The sequence below is a fragment of the Pan paniscus genome, chromosome 19, assembly GCF_029289425.2.
Source record: "Pan paniscus chromosome 19, NHGRI_mPanPan1-v2.0_pri, whole genome shotgun sequence".
In the NCBI taxonomy this organism is placed as follows: Eukaryota; Metazoa; Chordata; class Mammalia; order Primates; family Hominidae; genus Pan; species Pan paniscus.
This window is the reverse complement of record NC_073268.2, coordinates 78,848,575-78,867,390: the sequence shown is the minus strand read 5'-3', so window position 1 is coordinate 78,867,390 and position 18,816 is coordinate 78,848,575. Positions and strand designations below refer to the sequence as shown.

Genomic DNA, 18,816 nt, shown 5'->3' with positions numbered 1-18,816 from the left:
TGTACACATGGTGACCCTCTGGCTGAAAAGTAAGTGATGATCACATAATTGCTTATTATTAAACATGAGTAGTAATTAAATGGTCATCAATGGTCATATAACCGAGTGAGCCTCTAGGATATTTGCCCCCCAAAAATAGAGGAGAGCAAGGATGCAGGGGCTGGTTGTGTATTACGTGTGGGCACCCGAACATGGAGGACCTGCGAAAAAGAGGAACCTGGCTGGGTGTGATGGCTCATGCCTGTAATCCCAGCGCTTTGGGAGGCCGAGGCTAGAGGATCACTTGAGTTCAGGAATTTGAGACCAACCTGGCCAACATGGTGAAACCCTGTCTCTACTAAAATTACAAAAAAATTAGCTGGGTGTGGTGGCACACACCTGTAATCCCAGCTACTTAGGAGGTTGAGGCAGGAGAATCGCTGGAACCCAGAAGACAGAGGTTGCAGTGAGCTGAGATTGTGCCACTGCACTCCAGCCTGGGTGACAGAATGAGACTCCGTCTCAAAAAAAAAAAAAAAAAAAAGCTGGGTTCAAACTGTTAGTCATAAGAAACCTAGATTTTTTTTTTCTGGCTCACATTCTCTCCTTAGACCCTGAGCTCTCAATTAAGAAAACAGGCTGGGGCTCTGCCAAGATATCTCCTCAAGAATCTCACCTTCCTTTTGACCCAGGCCTGTCCTTCCTAAACTCTTCCATGGTTTAAATGCTGACATAAATTTCTCAGAGAAATACATTTTTTAAAAAAGAAAAGTACCAGAAGCAGGATATGATCCTTTGTTAACATTTCTGTAACCTTATTTTCATGATTCCACATCTTTTTAATGAACTTTTTATTGCACACTGAACTTCAAAGCATCCGGGGTTGATACAGGTTACAGATGGCCCCAAGAGCAGTGAGCCAATGCAAGCAACATTAGCCACCAGGCTTGCAAAGCAAACATGACAAACGACAAACAGTACAACCCAACGGATGAAGACCAAAGCCCTAAAGCACTGCCTCTAAAGAAACTTCCAGTAAATCTGTCCTGGACTAGGAAGAAGTTGCAAGGAGCAAGCTGGGAACCAGAGCAAAAAGCAGCAGGAGGGACCAGGGACACTCTTCTCTCACCACAAGCTCACATTGAATTGGAGAAACCCTGAAATTGATCTCACCCACTTAGACCACCGAGCAGTAACAGGTACAGATAACCAGTTAAGAGGCACCCAGGCCCGGTGCCGTTGATGCTGCCGGGAGGCTGACGCTGCAGTGAGCCATGATTGTGCCACCGCACTCCAGCCTGTGTGACAGAGTGAGACCCTGTTTAAAACAAAAAACAAAAAAAGGCACCCAAATGAAAGTAGGAAACCAACTGGCTCTTGTTAAATTCACACTTCTTGATTTGCATCTCAGTAATTTCTTGTAGAAAACATTCAGAATCTGATGGTAACATTGAGCAAAAGAGAGGCACTAAGTTAGGAGAGAAGCCCTCCTTCCCTCTCCTTTATCTACCAGAACTGGAGAACTCACTCACATTGTGTTTCTTGGTTGTGTCTCATGAAGAGACCCAGTGATGGATGCCTCGTTTTTTTTGGTTTGTTTGTTTTATTTTTTTGAGACAAGAGTCTTGCTCTGTCACCCAGGCTGGAGTGCAGTGGTGCAATCTCAGCTCACTGCAACCTCTGCTTCCCGGGTTCCAGTGATTCTCCTGCCTCCGCCTCCTGAGTAGCTGGGATTATCGGTGTATTGTGCCCGGCTAATTTGTGTATTTTTAGTAGAGGCAGGGTTTCACCATGTTGGTCAGGCTGGTCTCGAACTCCTGACCTCAGGTGATCCACCTGCCTTGGCCTCCCAAAGTGCTGGGATTACAGGTGTGAGCCCCCGTGCCCGGCTGACAAATGCCTGTTAATGGTGGTGATCATTTGTCATCCATTCATGCACTGCCCTGTACCAGGTGCGGAGATGAGGATCAGGGAAAGAAGCTACTAGACGCTAGACATGACGCCCTGATGTCCCTTTCCGTAAAGAGCTTGTCAAGGAGTTGAAAGAGGAGACACATATTTATAAAACCAGGAAATAACTGGAAAGTAGCACCTGTGCAAGAGAACTAGTGGACCCAGTGAATTCCTACAGGCTGTGAATTTGACAACATAAGTTCTTCCCTGGCTGGGGCTTCCTGGGGTTTCCTGCAATCCCATAAACAATTGGTCTCCTCAGTGAAGTTGTGAGCTATATGAATGCAAAGCCAGGCCTTCTATGCCTGCCTCTTATGATGCTGGGCCCACAGTGAGTCACATCTGACTGCTGACCATGTCCCTGGCACTATGGATACCAGGAACATTGAGTGTTTACTGACGTCCCAAATGATTTTGCCAGATAAGGAAGTGGCCCACATGGGTTGGGGGCACTCATTAACAACTTGGGCACGGGAACCTTTATCTCTTTTATATCTCACAGGCCTCCAGTGCCTAGAAAATGCCTAGTACCTAATAGGTGCTTAGTAACATTCTGATGCACAGTCAACTACTGAATCAGAACCTACTTTTTGGCCAGGTGTGGTGGCTCACACCTTTAATCCCAGCACTTTGGGAGGCCGAGACAGGTGGATCACAAGGTCAGGAGATCAAGACCATCCTGGCTAACACGGTGAAACCCTGTCTCTACTAAAAATACAAAAATTAGCCGGGTGTGGCAGCATGCACCTGTAGCCCCAGCTGCTGGGGAGGCTGAGGCAGGAGAATGGCGTGAACCCGGGAGGCAGAGCTTGCAGTGAGCCGAGACTGCGCCACTGCGCTCCGGCCTGGGCAACAGAGCAAGACTCTGTCTCAAAAAGAAAGAAAAAAAAAAAGAACCTACTTTTTCCAGGAGGCGAGTCCTGAGTTATGTTTTGGAGAAACTGATAGTACAAAATTTGCAGAGTGAACAATATTCTAGGTAAAGGAATACTTCCAAGTTCAACATATATTTATTTACTCAAAGATTTTCTTTCTCTTTTTGAGACAGGGTCTCACTCTGTTGCCCAGGCTGGAGTGCACTGGCGGGATGACAGCTCATTGCAGCTTTGAATGCCTGGGCTCAAGTGATCCTCCCACCTCAGCCTCCTGAGGAGCTGGGATGCATCCACCACTACACCTGGCTAATTTTTTATTTTTTGTAGAGATGAGGGTCTTGCTAGTTTACCCAGGCTGGTCTTGAATTCCTAGTCTCAAGAAATCCTCCCACCTCAGCCGCTATTCAAAGATTTTCTGCGAACTTACTACATACTAGCCTCTAAACTAGCTTCTGGGAATACAAAGATAATTAAGACAATCCTTTCCTAGAAGAGACTCAGAGTCTAAGGAGAGAACACACATGTAACCAAGAGTATCCACAAATGTGCCTGTGTTGTAACGGAAGGTTGGGTCAGATGTGAGGAACACAGAGCAGTCGGATGAAATGGGGCGCTGCCATTCTTGCCCCTCCTTCCGCCCCTCCTCTAGGACAGACCTCCAGCTAGGCTCTTCGCGGACACGTGCCAATGCTTCTGAGGCCTCGCTTTTCATCCAATCAGATTGTGCCCTTTGCAGTCAGTGTTCCCACTTCTTTGGGAGCCTGGTGGCAAACCTGCTTCATTATTGCTCTCACCAATGGATCCACCGCGGGGATGATGTTGACCCAGAATCCTGGAGGGTTTGGCAGATGGGCAAGGGTAGGTGTGATGGGAAAGAGTGTTCCATGCAGAGGGAAATGGAAACGCACAGAGACATGGAAAGACCTGCATGTTTGGGGAAAGTCAGGGAGGTGTGTGGCCAGGGAGGGCAGAGAATGAGCCTAAGGTGCAGGCAGGGAGCGGGGCGGGAAGGGTTTGTGAGCGGCTCTGGAGGCCATGGAACAGTTTCCAGCCTGGGATTGGCAGGCCAGGAGATGTGGGTTTTGGGAGGAGAACTTGGGCAGCCACATTGGAGGGGAAAGAAACCAGCCGGGAGGCTGCTGCAATGGCACGGGGTAATAAGGGGGCCCGTGTGGGAGCATCAGACATGGGAAGGACAGGGGTGGATCTGGGGTGAGGGACAGGCTGGCGGAAGCACTGAATGCTCGCTTCTGCAAGTGGCCGGCAGGAAGCTGGCCTTTCCTCCCATCGGGGAGCATCTCCAGAGAAGACAGGACCCACCAGCCTCACTTTACCCCACCTTTGAGGTGAAGCTAAATGGCCTTGCCTTCCCTCTCCTCCTTCCCTTTCAGCCCCCACACGGAGCACTCCGTTTGTCAGGGCCTGGTCCCCCATCCCCCGTGTCCTGGCTTCCTCCCAGCTCAGGTCTTGTCTCTATCTGATTATTACAACGATCTCCTGGAGCAAGGACCCTACTCTGTCTTCTGCCCCAGGTGTGCCGTTAATGGTGGAAAACTTCAGGCTAGGTGCAGGGGAAGGGAGCCCCGGGGCTGGCCGGAGGGGCAGGTACGATCTAGAAGCCATTCTCAAATCCCCGTTGGTTCATTCACGTGTGAGACTGGATGGAGTGTGCCTACCCCAGTTCCTATCCACATCATTTCTACAAAACCGAAAGCTCTTCCCTCCAAGGCCCAGATCAACCCAAAATATGGGAAGCCCAGGTTTGGTCCACAGTTACAAAAACTTCCCACTCACCAAGATGCAGTTTCCTGATGGAACAAGAGTTGATGAGATAGATACGATCAGCTGGCACAGAATCTAGAGGCAGGTGGAGGTTATCTCAGGAGCCCAGAGAAAACGGAGGCAGTGGCTAGCCCAGTCCTGATGCATAATTTACCAGGTAACCAGGACCTGCTACTCTAGATGAAATTCCATCCTTCCCCTGCCCTCCCTCTCCTTGGGCACAGAAACGGTCCCAGGGACTAAAGCTGCCTCCACACTGGCCAGGCAGTTGCCTCAGTAACAGTGTCCAGCACCCCTTGTTTTGTCCCCCAGCCTGTCACAAAGCCCCTCTTCTTCCTGGGGAAGAGCACCAGGCCCTCTGCACCGGAGCCCACATCCTTGCAGCCTGGCACAATGGGCTCCCACGGAGTACACAGTGTTTCTTATTGTGGCATAAAATGCCATAAAGTCAGAACAAAGAGTGAGCCCAGGGCCTTGATGGGTCTGCTGCTTCCTGCCGGGCAGAGAATACAAGCGATTGTTTCAAAGCCAGTGGTGAGGCAAGTGGCCAATTAGCACGGCCTTCACCCCCACAGCCTGTAAATGTGATTCGGACCATCAGAATGGGATTCTGCTATTCAGATCAATTGCTCAAAGGAAGCGAGTCTGTTCTCGCTGCCAAATTTAGAAGCCCGAGACAGCAAAGGTGACCCAGGTTATGGCTGCAGCTCTCATCAGGATGAGGCTGAGCCCTGCCAATGCTTAGCACTCACCCAGCCCTCAGCACCTCTGCCCATTTTCCTGCCCCTTTAAAGTGGTGTAAGGGATTCCTAGAACGTTTCTGCGACTAGGAGGTTATACATCTGTTCACAATTGTATTGGAAAAAACAATTCATTTCTCATTGTCTTCTTTCTTGTAGTTGTCAAGAAATTACCCACAACCCAGAACAGAGGAAAATGAAAGTAGGTTTTGGGGGCCAGTCCTGCCATTTTGAGGGTGTTTGCTAAATTACTCTTTTCTGTGACTGTGTGGAACCAAATGCCATGGAAGGAAGGAATGACCACCACCCAGAGGCAAAAATAACCCCACAAAGCTTGGGAAAGTCAGCCGCAGCAAACAATCAGGAAGGCGAGGCCAAGTTCACTGGATGCAGAGCAGATAAGAATTTTAATTCATCCTGAACACAAGGAAAGGCGCCAACAAAGGGAAGAGGTTATCTTCCGGCATGAGATAAGATTTGTTCCTTTTCCTTGCTGGGATTCTCCAGCGTCCAGCACTTGGAGAGTTTGGGGGTTGGTTTTTTTACTGCCAGGATTCCTCTAGGAAAACCCTCCCCAAGCCCTGGCAGGGGCTGTCTGGCCCTTACCTGAAGGGACCACATTCACTCATAAGCTAGTGGCCTTGGTGGATTTGGGGTCTGCTGAATTCAGAGGTTGAACAAAGCAAACAGGTCTCCCGAGAAAGGGCCCTCAAAGCGGGCAAGACGGCTCTCTGCAAACAGGTTCGAGAAAAGCCTTCTCCCTGTTCCTTTTTCCATTAAAAAAAAAAAAAAAAGACTGGAGAAGAACGTGCTTAATAAAGCAGGCGGGCTCGAAGTCAGACTCGGGAAGAACTTCATCAGGAGGCAGAATCAACACCGCAGTGAATCCAGCGGTGTGTGACAACTGGGTCCCCAGAGATTCTTCTGGGGGAAAATTTCACAACTGCCTGTTCCAAAAGCCCTTAGAACAGTGGCTCCCACATGGGCTTTGCCATCAGAATCACCCGGGAACTCACCAAAAACTCGGATTCCTGGGCCCCGCCCAGAGATTCCGCTTCAGGCGATGGGGTGGGGCCCTGGAATCGTGTTCACACCGGACCCAGGTGATCCTGACACAGCCGACCGCGGGGGTGCTTTTGAGAACTCCCAGTAGTCCTGCCTGGAAGGCGCGAACCAGCTCAACGCTGCTCGGGGTGGGGCCCAGATTACGACCCTAGAGAAGCCAATTTATTATTCCGGGCACGCAGCCCTGCGAAGCCGAACTGACCATTTTCAGAGACCCGGAGAGGGCCCTGCTTTCCGCTCTTTTCCACAAAAGGAGCCCGGGCGCAACCGCGGGGTCCGGCCGATCCCAGCGCCCCCTCGCGCGGCCACCCCGGACCCCGGCCTCGCCCCCCCGGGCCTCCAGCCTCCGCAGCCGGGAAGGGCGCTGCGAGGTCTTTAAAAGACCTTTGTGTCGCGGGCGCACGCCGCACCTCCGGGGAAAACGCCCTGCGCCTCGGCCCCGCGGCTCCCCGCCGCCGCCCGCCCCGCGCGTCCCAGGCTCCGCCTCGGCGAGGGCCTCCTGCTCCGGAAGGGGCGCGACGGGGAGCCCGGCCTGGTTGCTGCGGCCCCGCGCTCCGTCCAGCCGCGGCCGGGAGGACAGGGCAGCAGGGTCCCGGCGCCGCGCCCAGGCGCCCCCTCCCCAGCCCCGCCCCGGAGATGCCTCGCTTTTCCCGGTCCGGGGAAACCTGCGGCGACCGGGCGCGCCCGCGTGGCTTCCGCTGGGCAGGGGCGACCCCTAGTGCCCAGGGCGAGCCGCGCCGAGCAGGACCGAGCCTTTCCCCGCACACCCTGGAGCCTGGGTTTGGGGCACCCTGGCCTTGAGCCCCGGCCCCAGGGAAGACCGACGTCTCCGGAGGGCAGAAGAACATCCCTAGGGTGGTGCTCCAAAAAGAGTCTCCACGGGAGGCAGGGAACCTGCCGCCCTTCCCTGCTGCTCCGAGGCAAATGGTCCCACAGAGGGAGCGACCCCCACTCATTTGTCATCCTTCCTCCGGGAACTGGGACCCGCTCGAGGATCCACCCCATCACCAACCCTCCCCTGCCGCTCTCGGCCCCAAGGTGGAGACAGCCAGTTCTCCCCTGGAGGCCCAGGCCATCTCCACCTGCCCCCAGCTCAGCACACACCCCAGACACGGGTGGGCACAGCCGAGGCCGAGGAGAACCCAGCACAGAGGGACCATCCTGGGGTGCTGACCAGTCGCAGCTTTGGCCTGGCTTCCCGCCAGAGCCGTTCTCAAGACAAGAGCCAGGGTAGCCATTGGCAGAGCCATGGGCACCCAGCCTCCCCCACAGGCCACACTCCCTTGGTCCCCTGGCATCCTGGCATGACTCGCCTGGTTGGCAGCACTTTGTTAATATGGGTTGCCGGAGGTGAGTCACAGCTGTGACCTGCTGCCCTAGCTCGGTTCAGGTACACAGGAGGAAAAGAGGCAAAACATCAGGGCACACCAGGTAGCACAGAGAGGTGCCAGCCTCTTTGTGGCTCTGTGGTGCCCATGCCAGCCTGCTGACCAGGCCCCCCTCCCTTGCACGTGAGAACCAAAGCCTCACACAAATGCCACAAGTGAAACCGAGGTTAGGGCAGCTGGGGAGAGTCCCTGGGTGTGCACAGGAACCAGCACCAGGACAGCTGCTTCCCAGTGGCACAAATAACTTCCCAGTGTCACCAAGACAAGGGGTGGCGGGTCGGTAGTGGGGGCAATACCTCCTGCAGATATGCAAACAGATGAGGACGGGGCAGGAACAGGGGCGGGTGTGAGGGCCCTTGGCCAAAGGCTGGGCCAGAGCACCTCCCCAAACACCCAGTCAAGGCTACTGGCTTTTGGAGAAAGCACAGGATGGACGAGGGGATGGGGGCAGCTCAGGGGCTTGGGCTTCCTTGGGTAGAACTGAGAGGGTGAGAGGGTCCAGGTAGGATTGAGGGGATGTCAGTTGCTCCTGCTCCGTGCAACAGTTTCTTCCACAACAGGCAGAAACTTTCTTTTTCTTTTTTCTTTTTTTATTTTTCTTTTTGAGATGGAGTCTCGCTCTGTCACCCAGGCTAAAGTGCAGTGGCAGGATCTCGGCTCACTGCAACCTCTGCCTCCCAAGTTCAAGCGAGTCTCCTGCCTCAACCTCCTAAGCAGCTGGGATTACAGACACCCACCACCACCCCTGGCTAATTTTTTGTATTTTAAGTAGAGATGGGGTTTTGCTATGTTGGCCAGGCTGGTCTCGAACTCCTGACCTCAAGTGATTCGCGCCCCCCCCCCTTGGCCTTCCAAAGCACTGGGATTACAGGCGTGAGCCACCACGCCTGGCTTAAACTGTTTCTAAATTGTCAGAGAGCATTCACTCAAGCCAAGGGGGAAAGAAACATATTGAGACAAGAGTTTCCCCGAAGAATAAAGGAGACCACCCACCCCCCACCAACGCCACCTCCTCCACTGGGACTGCACTGCGTCCCAGTGCCTCTTGCTCTCCCTCCCTTTCCCCGTCCTATCACTTGTCCCTCTGCATCCAGCCATTGATTTCTGAAAGACTCCTGAAACACCTGGGTCCGTTCCCCCTTCCCTGCCAAATTAGGAAGCGGGGGTTCAAGTGGGGCCTTAACCTGAGAGGAAGCAATGGCCCCTGCAGCTATTCAGCCTGAAAACAAGTGCTGCACCAGGCTATGTGGGGACGTGGAGATGACCAAGATGCTGTCTTTGGGGGAAGCTGGTGTGGCTGAAACCCCAATGGGGCAGTCTGTGGATTCCCCGGCCCCAGACTGCAGGTCTCTGTTCCCCACACTGTTCCAGGCACTGTGGCCATGTGGGTGGCTGGGCCTCAGGGATGGGGTGGGAGAAGATGAAGCAGCAGTGCCGTGCCCCCTGTAACAGACCCACGGTCTGCTGCGGCCCTCCAGCCTGAAACATCTTCTTGCCTTCCAGATTCGGAGTTGGGAGATGGAAATGAAGGCAGCATTTCTCAAAGCCAGGTCGTCTAGCAAGGAAGCCAACTGTGGAGCTCGGCGGAGACCTCTCCCGCCAGCCCTTCTTTCTACGTCCCCAAGTGCCTCCCTCCCTCCTCCTCTTTACTGAAACTGAAACCAAAGCGTTCACAGTTAGATTTTCACCTCGTGCCACTCTCTTCTGGGGTCTGGCTTGAGCATCTATGGGCAGCCACAGCGACCAGTCTAGTCCCAGACAGCACAGGTCAAGCAGCGTGGGACTGTGGAGCCCCTGGCAGGCTGGCCTGGTGCTGCCCCCTTAGCCCAGAAGCCCTGCCAGGTCCAGTGGCCTGTGGGGTCCCACTGCTGAGGGCACCTGCCAGGCCTCACTCCACCCTGAATGGACTCGAGCCATGTATTCATTCAGTAAACTGACATTATTCTCCCAGCTTCGTTCATGTTTATTTCACTTGCCTTGGTCAGAGGCCAAGGGTCTCAAGCTGGAGGGAGAGGGAAGCACATGTCACAGCCCACACCTCACCTCTACTTCTCCCTTGCTCCCACCATCACTGGGGATGCTACATCCTGGGCCCCCATGGGCTGGGGCAGGCTGGATGGTGGCTGCCCCTGTAGGTACCCACTTAGGACCCAACTGGGGTGTGGACTCCACACTTTTTTTCCTGATTGCATCTTAGGGCCCAAAGACCAAGTCAGGACTTGGGGTGGAAGGTCAGAGGGTTAGTGAGAAAATTGTGTGTGCGAGTGTGTTTGAGTACGTGTGTGTGTGTGTGTTTTTGTTTAAAAAAATTGTTTTTTAAGCCAAAAAACAATAAAAGAGCTGGACATGGTGGCTCACACCTGTAATCCCAGCACTTTGGGAAGCCAAGGAGGATGGATCACTTGAGGTCAGGAATTGGAGGCCAGCCTGGCCAACATGGCAAAACCCTGTCTCTACTAAAAATACCAAAAAAAAAATTAGCTGGGCGTGGTGGTGGACATCTGTAGTCCCAGCTACTTGGGAGGCTGAGGCATGAGATTCACTTGAACCCCTGCAGTAAGCTGAGATCGCGCCACTGCACTCCAGCCTGGGCAACAAAGCGAGACTCCACCTCAAAAATAAATAAATAAAAATAAAAGGGCCAGTTATGGTGGCTCATGCCTATAAGCTCAGCACTTTGGGAGGCCAAGGCAGGTAGACCGCTTGAGTCCAGAAGTTTGAAATCAGCCTGGGCCATAGCGAGACCCTGTCTCTACAAAAAAAATTTAAAAATTTGCCATGTGTAGTGGCATACCCTCGTGGGCCCAGCTACTCGGGAGGCTGAGGTAGGAGGATCGCACGAGCCTAGGGGGTCAAGGTTGCAGTGAGCCATGATCGCACCACTGTACTGCAGCCTTGTAGACAAGACTACAAGACCCTGTCACAAATAATAATAATAATAAAAGATGGAGGAGACAAACTACGGTACATGCAAAAACGTTATGCTAAGTGAGAAAAGCCAGACACCAAACACTACATAGTATATGATTCATTTTACACAATTTCTAGAAAAGGCAAAACTAGAGAGACAGCAAGCAGATCAGTAGTTGCTGGGGGCTGGGAAAGGAGCAGGGATTGACTGCAAATAGGGTCCAGGGGACTTTTGGGGGTGAGTGAGGTGTTATAAAGCTGCTTTGTGGCAATATTTACACAACTGGATAAATTTACTAAAGCTCATTGCCTCTATAGATTTTCTAAAAAATGGAGGGAGGGACAGAAAAAGGGCAGAGAGAGGAGGACGAGAGAGAAAGATGAAATGAGGAGGCGGCGCTTCTCCCCCCTGCCTTTAAGACTTCTCAGACTAGGAGAGGCCCCTGCTTCCCTGACCCACCCTCTCCTGGGGGTCTCTAAGGATGAGATTTTGTGGCAAAGGGGTGCCCTGAGCTGAATTAAGGAGTCAGTAGTGTTTTAGGAAGGCCAGGCTTGACTCACCTTAAAATCTGGTCCCACTCTTCCGATATGTTCCAGTTAAAGTGATGCAACGCTTGAAAACCAGTAGGTTCGCTGGGCACAGTGGCTCACGCCTGTAATCCCAGCACTGGGAGGCGGAGGTGGGTGGATCACCTGAGGTCGGGAGTTCGAGACCAGCCTGACCAACATGGCGAAAACCCAACTCTACTAAATACAAAAAAAATTTGCCAGGCATGGTGGCACATGCCTGTAAACCCAGCTACTTGGGAGGCCGAGGCAAGAGAATTGCTTGAACCCAGGAGGCGGAGGTGGCAGTGAGCCGAGATTGTGCCATTGCACTCCAGCTTGGGCAACACAGCGAAACTCCATCTCAAAAAAAACAAACAAAAAAAGAAAGAAAACCAGTAGTAGGTTCAACCAGGCAGCCTAGACCCAAGATCAAAGTTAAGAGCCATTCGAGTCAAAAATATCTCCATGATCTAAATAAAATTCCTAAAACCTCAAGTTCCTCCACTCACAAACATGGCCTCAAGCTCTATGAGAAAATGAGCCTTTTGAACTGAACTTTAAGGTTGACTAAAAGATTTGTCCAGGATCCAGTACTGAGGAATGTATAAGAAGGGACAGTGCACGTCTAAAAATAAGTTTTTGTAGAGAGCGGAATGGAATTTGAGGTGGCCATGTAAACATCCTGACAGCTTGAATCCACAGTAGGATGTGACAGTGTTTGAGGCAGCTGAGGAGACCATCACAGGTTTACATCAGAAAATCAGGTTTTTGAAAAACTGTACTTTTTTTTTTTTTTGAGATGGAGTCTCGCTCTGTCATCAGGCTGGAGTGCAGTGGCATGATCTCAGCTCACTGCAACCTCTGTCTCCTGGGTTCAAGCGATTCTCATGCCTCAGCCACCCGAGTAGCTGGGATTACAGGCATTCGCCACCACACCCAGCTAATTTTTGTGTTTTTAGTAGAGACAGGGTTTCACCATGTTGGCCAGGATGGTCTCGATCTCCTGACCTCATGATCCGCCCGCCTCAGCCTCCCAAAGTGCTGGGATTACAGGTGTAAGCCACGGCGCCCGGCCAAAACTGTTTCAGGGATTTACCCAACCTGGAATGCTTCCCATGAGGTCCAGGGTGGGGTAGACATTGAGGAGCTGGGGACTACCCACACTATCAATTTGATTTCCTGGCAGGAGTCTGCCTGCCATATGGGGCTTTTCATGGCTTGAGATTCCAAGAGGACAGCCTCATTTATTAAAAGGCAGTGATGAGGCCAGGTGCGGTGGCTCACGCCTATAATCCTAGCACTTTGGGAGGCCGAGGTGGGCGGATCACTTGAGGTCAGGAGTTCATGACCAGCCTGGCCAACATGGTCAAACCTGGTCTCTACTAAAAATAAAAAAATAATTAGCCAAGCCTGGTGGAGGGTGCCTGTAGTCTCAGCTACTCAGGAGGCTGACGCAGGAGAATCGCTGAAGCCCGGGAGGCAGTGAGCTGAGATCGCGCCACTGCACTCCAGCCTGGGTGACAGAGCAAGACTCCGTCTCAGAAAAATAAAAAATAAAAATAAATAATGCTAAAATATAAAATAAAGCATCCCCAATGGTATAAATGTCTAATACGTCAACCGAGCCCCACTTTATTTCTATGCATTGTACCCCACAGCCCAGGAGACCCAGGTGTCCCTCTGCCACTGCTTTGGGAAGGGAGGCCGTGGAGGCTCAGAAGGAAAGAGGTCATTCTTAGCCCTCAAGTCTCAAAATAGCCCTAAAACTCTCCAGAGATGAGAGGTTGGGACAAAGTTCTTTAGTCCCCAGGCCTGACTGCAAGATCTCGAGGGGCTCTCTGTAGCCCTGTTGCCCACCCCACAACACGTTTTCCAGTGCAGGGAGGAGAGGTGGCATGGCAAGTTCTTCACCTTTGTGCCTTAGCTTTCTCATCTGTAAGAGGGGGACAGTAGCACCTACCTTATGTTGTATTGGGAAGATTAAGTGAGTTAATACGTGTTAAGCAGTTAGAACGGCGTGTACATAGTAAATAATACCTATTTTGTTATTATCATTGTCATGGAGGAATAGTGGGTCAGAGGCAGTGTTCTGAGCCCCCTGCAGCCCCAGTATGAGGAAAGACACCATCCAAGGTTCCCCAAGTCCCTGAGGGAGATGCAGAAGGGCAGGACACCCCTGCATAAGCCAGCGGGGACATAAATGACCGGGAACCAGATGTCCCTCCCCCAGCTGTGAAACCTGGACGCTCCATAGGACCTTAGAGGCACCTGGAAATATAGGCGAAAATCCCAACTGCACTAGAAAACCTTAACTGACCAGGATTTCCCTGAAATGGCTATAACTAAAGCTCTGCCATCAGCCGATGCAAGGAGACAGTTAAGGTTTTGCACTCCTCACTGTGTGGCCTTGAACCTCAGCGCCCCCAGCGTGTCTACCTCCAGCAGGAAAGGCCTGCCCACCGCTCCTCCTCCTCCCCTTTCTCCAGCGCTGGCATCCTGCCTGCTTGTCTGGCCAAGGAAGGATTGAAATCTTCCCCTCAAATGGTGCTGGTTCTGGTGGGAGTGAAGCCTGCAGGCTTTCCCCAGGGCCTCTTGGCAGTCCCAGCCCCTAAGATAAAGAAAATCAGGCCTGTCCGGAACATCTCGGTACTTTCATCTGGTGCTGGTCTTTCACAGCCCCCTTCATTTCCCTGCTGTCCTTTCCCCACCCTCCCTCCCACCAGCCTGCCTTCCTCCGGGCCCTCCCTCAAGTCGCAATTCTTTGCCTTGTGCCTGCAATGGACTCAAGCCCTGGTGCTCGAGGCGGCTTGGCCGGGCTCAGGCAGCTCCGTTCCAGGAGAGCCATGTGGTGTGGCTGGCGGCTCCTCGCCCCTGCGGCCTCACAGGGCTGCCCACTGGGCCAGGCCAGCTCTGCCAGCATACCTTCGAGGAGGCCATCTCTGGTGCGACAAGAAGCGGTTGAGAGAATGCTGTTCTCTGGAGAGCGGCCGCATTCTCCCATTCATTCACGGATCCAGGTGGCCAGAGCGGGGCGGGTTAACCTTGCAAGTGAAGGCTGGGCCTAGCGCCTGGCATACAGTGCTCATTGCCCAGGCCTGCCAGGATAGGCTTGGGGGCATCTGCCACCCAGCAAAGAGCCTGGTATGTAGAGGAGGTGCTTGATGTATTGAAATGAAATGAGCAGAAAGGAAGGAGACTGCCACCAGGGCTATCCTGAGCCAGAGGGTGAGTGGCCGGCGTCCAGAGCCTGCCTCCTGCCCCTTCAGAGAGATGCAGGAGCCTCCCTTAGTCATCTCTGGGCAGGCTTAGAACGAGGTCTAGGGGTAGCCTCCAGGCACCCGTGACGCTGTCTGAAATGCTTGCAGGTGGGTGCAGGGCCCTGGGGAGACTCGTCACCTGAGCAAGGCAGAGAGACGTGAGGAGAGCAGCCACCAGCCACTGACGAGGGCAGCTCTGGCCACTGGGGTCCTCCGTCCCTCCGCTGCTCCCTCCCACCCCTCAAGCTAGTGATCCGGACCTCACCCCTTGACCTTTCTTCTGTCCCAAGGTTAGAGTCACTAGGGTCTTGGGGGGCCTCTCCCCCAATGTTTCTTGTGGTGTTGTGTCTGGAGTTGGTTCCTTCCAGTGGGTTCGTGGTCTCACTGACCTCAAGAATGAAGCCTCGGGCCTTCAGGGTGAGTGTTACAGCTCTTTTTTTTTGTTTTTGAGACAGAGTCTTGCTCTGTCGCCCAGGCTGGAGTGCAGTGGCACAATCTCGGTTCACTGCAAGCTCCGCCTCCTGGGTTCACGCCATTCTCCTGCCTCAGCCTCCCGAGTAGCTGGGACTACAGGCGCCTGCCACCATGCCCGGTTAATTTTTTGTATTTTTAATAGAGATGGGGTTTCACCATGTTAGCCAGGATAGTCTTGATCTCCTGACCTCATGATCTGCCTGTCTCGGCCTCCCAAAGTGCTGGGATTACAGGCGTGAGCCACCATGCCTGGCCTAGTGTTACAGCTCTTAAAGGTGGCACGGACCCAAAGAGTGAGGAGCAGCAGCAAGATTTATTGTGAAGAGTGAAAGAACAAAGCTTCCACAGTATGGAAGACGACCCGAGCAGGTTGCTGCTGGGGATGGGGTGGGTGGGGAGGACACAGCTTTTATTCCCTTATTTGTCCCCGCCCATGTCCTGCTGATTGGTCCATTTTACAGAGTGCTGATTGGTCCATTTTACAAACCTCTAGCCAGGTACAGAGTGCTGATTAGTGCATTTTTACAGAGCACTGATTGGTGCATTTTACAAACCTCTAGCTAGCTACAGAGCACCGATTGGTGCATTTTTACAGAGCACTGATTGGTGCATTTTACAAACCTCTTGTAAGACAGAAAAGTTCTCCAAGTCCCCACTCAACCTAGGAAGTCCAGCTGGCTTCACCTCTCACTGTGGCCAGTGGCAGGGCACTTAACTCACAAAGGGATCTGTTTGGGCTGCAGGGCTAGATAGCAACTCACTCCAGGGTGAACCTCCCACAGGACTGGGACTCCCTCCTCTGAGTGATTAGGCGCCTTCCATGGGTCCTGCTGTTGCTGGGGCAGCACAGAGAGGATTGCTGGAGGGGGTCCCCTGGGCTCCACCATCGTCCTGGACTCAGGCCAGCAGCTCATGGGCTCTCCCTAGGGCTCCTGTCTCAGGAAACAGCACCCCATTCACCCTGCAGTCCAGGCGGGAAGCTTGGAGTGCTTCCTGACTCCCACTGCCTTTCCCCAGGCAGATCCCATCCCCAGCAAGGGCATCCGCCATCCCTTCAGTCCAATCTGGCATTCATTTGCTTTCACAAAGAAACACTGGAAAGACAGGAAACTGACAGGGCAGGAGGGTATAGGCTGGAGGGCGACGGGCAGGGGCAGGACTTGCGCAACATCTATCTTGGGATATCATTTAGGTTTGAACTGCGTGACTGCATTGTCTATTCATAAAAGTGGAAACTTATTTTAAATATCATGAACAGGGCAAAACACACACACACGCACGCACACACACACACACACACACACACAGAATCTGACCACTACTGCAGTCCTGATCCCAACAAACCACCGTCTTGTTGTGCCTGAATTATTACAAGAGCTTCCGCACCAGCCTTCCTGCTTTCACTCCCCCGTTTCCCATCCATTGTCTATTTCTCAACTCCTAGCCAGAATGATCTTGTTAAAAGGTCAGCCCGATTAGCCATTCCCATTGACTTCCCACTATCCTGAAAATAATGCTACATTCTACCACTGCCTTCAGGGCCTTGGACAATCTGGCCCTGCCTGACTCATCTCAGCCTCAGCCCACCTCACCTCCCTGCTGGTCCCCTAAAGCACCAGGGATGCCCCCCTAGCCCTGGCCCAGATATTTGCATTGCTCACTCCGCCACCTCCTTCAGGCTGCAGTCAATCTCAGTCCCTCTAGTGAGACCCTCCCCAGACACACAGGCCACATTAGCAGCTTCCCCCTGCCTCGCCCGATTGGCGTTGGTTAACCTTCCTTTGTTGGCATCTCCAGCTCAAATACCGGCTGAATGAACAAGCAGGTGAGTAAAGGTCCTGCCGTCCATTCTGCCTTCTGTGGTTTCAGAGCCCAGGCTCCCTAAGGACACATGTGAACTTTCAGGCTGTTAGAGGGCAGGTATGATGGCTGCCTTGGAAGGACGGTGATGTGGAGCCCCCACCCAGGGCCGGCCTGGACACATCAAGTGCTCCCCTGGAGCCGCAGCCCAGAAACGGCAGTAACGCCTAGCGCTTGCAGAGCCCAGAGGCACTGTTCTAAGTGCTCTGCACAGATGAGCTCCCTTGATCCTCACATATCCTTAAAACAACCCTAGGAGGTGGGTCCGGTTCTCCCCACCGTGCACATGTTGAGAGGTGTGCTAAGTTGCCCAAGCTTGCACGGCTGGCTGCTCAGCAGCAGATGGCCTGGCTCCTGAGTTCTCACCCACATTCAAGCCCCCAGGAACAGAGAGAGGGAGGCACAGGCCCAGAGGGGTGAGCTCCTAAAGAAGATCGGGGGTGAGAGTGTCCCCTAGAGGCCCAGAGACAGACGCAAAATGGCCAGCTGCAGAAAACACCTGTGGTGCAAGCTCCAAAACAGCAGTTATCTCCGAAGGGACAGACGTGAAGAAGCAGGCTCACCACAGGACAAGGCAGAACCTTCTCTTTCAAGCCTCTTAAAGGTGTTTTATTTGTTTGCTTTTCTTTTTTCCTTTTTTTTTTAAAAACAATAATGGCACATTTAAAAAATCAACTACAGAGAAAGGGCCATGTCTTCGAGTCCATGTTCACACTGTCCCACGCTGTCGCACCAGGATGGGCCGCATACTTTGTCCTGGCTGGGACTGTGGCCTCTTGGAAGGGTACTGGGCCACTCCAGGGCTCGGGTGCTGCTCCTCCTGGATCCACTAGAGGGTGAACTCTGGGCCCTCCCAGACTCCTGCTCCTCTGGGGCCCCCAGGACTCTGGCAACCCCTCCCCTTGCTCCAAACCAGAGCCAGGAGCTGGAGATGTTAGGGAACTTATTTTGGTCCCCACAGGGGACTCTTCCAGGGGCAGAGCCCTCCCCCGCCCGGCAGGAGATGACACCCCAGCCCAGCCCAGCTCCCACCCTGGGAGGTTGGGGTGTCTCTCCCCAGTCTTATCTCCAGCCCAGCAGACACCACACCCGTGCCCTGGTTCTCAGGCCCAACCCACCTAGGCCCCTCCTGCCAGGCCTCACAGCCACCCCAGCAGGCACAGGAGTGATGGATGCTCAGCCCCCTCAGCTGACCCTCATCAGGAACAAGAGGGCTCCCCAATCCCCAGGGCCCGGCTCAGAAGGAAGGGGTGGGAGAGAAGGGGCGAGAGGGAGCAGGGTGAGGGGCACAGAGCTGAGGCTGCCAGGTGGGAAGAGAGACACAACAGATCTGCCCGAGAGGACAGGGGAGGCTCCTCGGGCTCTGCAAAGAAGGGGGTCCTGGGGCGCGGATCAACAGGCCTGGGCCAGGGGCTCTGGGGAGAAAGAGGCTCTCGTTCCCCCTCCCATCCTACCTCTGGTTCCTGTGGGGGCACAGGACCAGGTGACAAGACCTCAGGCCCCCCCCAGAAAGGGAAACGCCACGCTGCACTCAGCTGGGTCTCAGCCCAGCCCTTGTGGGAGGGTGGCACCCCACCAGCCCAGGCTCTGCCCAGCTCCGGCTCCCAACAGCGACTCCCAAGGGCACCCTTCCATAGGCCAACTGGACAGGCAGCTGGTGGGGGGCCAGACTGACCCAGGGCCCCAGCTCCCCAGCTCCTCCCGCCCTGGCCCTGCCCACGCGCCTGGCTCTATTCTTGCTGCTCATTCATTTCCATGTCTGACACCAGGATGTTCTTCTCAGTGGCCTCGGTGGGGCTGGAGCTGCTGCGGCTGTAGCGGGCACCCTCAAAGGCCCCGCGCTCGATGCTCTGGCGCCTCCGGTAAAGGATGAGGGCTGCGGTCAGCAAGGCCAGGAGCAGCAGCACCGCCATCAGCACCACCACCAGGGCCGCTGGGTTCTCTGGAAGCGCTGCCAAGGCGAGTGGGCGTGAAAGGCCAAGTG

General features: G+C 53.8%; 2 protein-coding genes and 1 long non-coding RNA gene across 3 annotated transcripts in view; 1 reads left to right on the top strand and 2 right to left on the bottom strand.

Moving 5' to 3' along the window:
- LOC117976581 (uncharacterized) overlaps positions 1-4,843 on the bottom strand; it is a 48,701-nt gene extending 43,858 nt beyond the window's left edge. The window contains exon 1 of the long non-coding RNA XR_004667294.3: positions 4,602-4,843. This is a non-coding gene — a long non-coding RNA (uncharacterized LOC117976581). The remainder of the gene's footprint in view (positions 1-4,601) is intronic.
- MARCHF10 (membrane associated ring-CH-type finger 10) overlaps positions 1-10,916 on the top strand; it is a 273,051-nt gene extending 262,135 nt beyond the window's left edge. Inside the window, exons 15-16 of the mRNA XM_055102255.2 lie at positions 5,489-5,531; positions 9,286-10,916. Of these exons, the coding sequence (XP_054958230.2) occupies positions 5,489-5,531; positions 9,286-9,341 (99 nt within the window). The 3' untranslated portion in view covers positions 9,342-10,916. The remainder of the gene's footprint in view (positions 1-5,488; positions 5,532-9,285) is intronic.
- A 6,498-nt stretch (positions 10,917-17,414) lies between these two features.
- Positions 17,415-18,816, bottom strand: part of MRC2 (mannose receptor C type 2) — a 68,117-nt gene continuing 66,715 nt past the window's right edge. Inside the window, exon 30 of the mRNA XM_003811320.6 lies at positions 17,415-18,783. Coding sequence (XP_003811368.5) covers positions 18,563-18,783 — 221 coding nt within the window. The 3' untranslated portion in view covers positions 17,415-18,562. The remainder of the gene's footprint in view (positions 18,784-18,816) is intronic.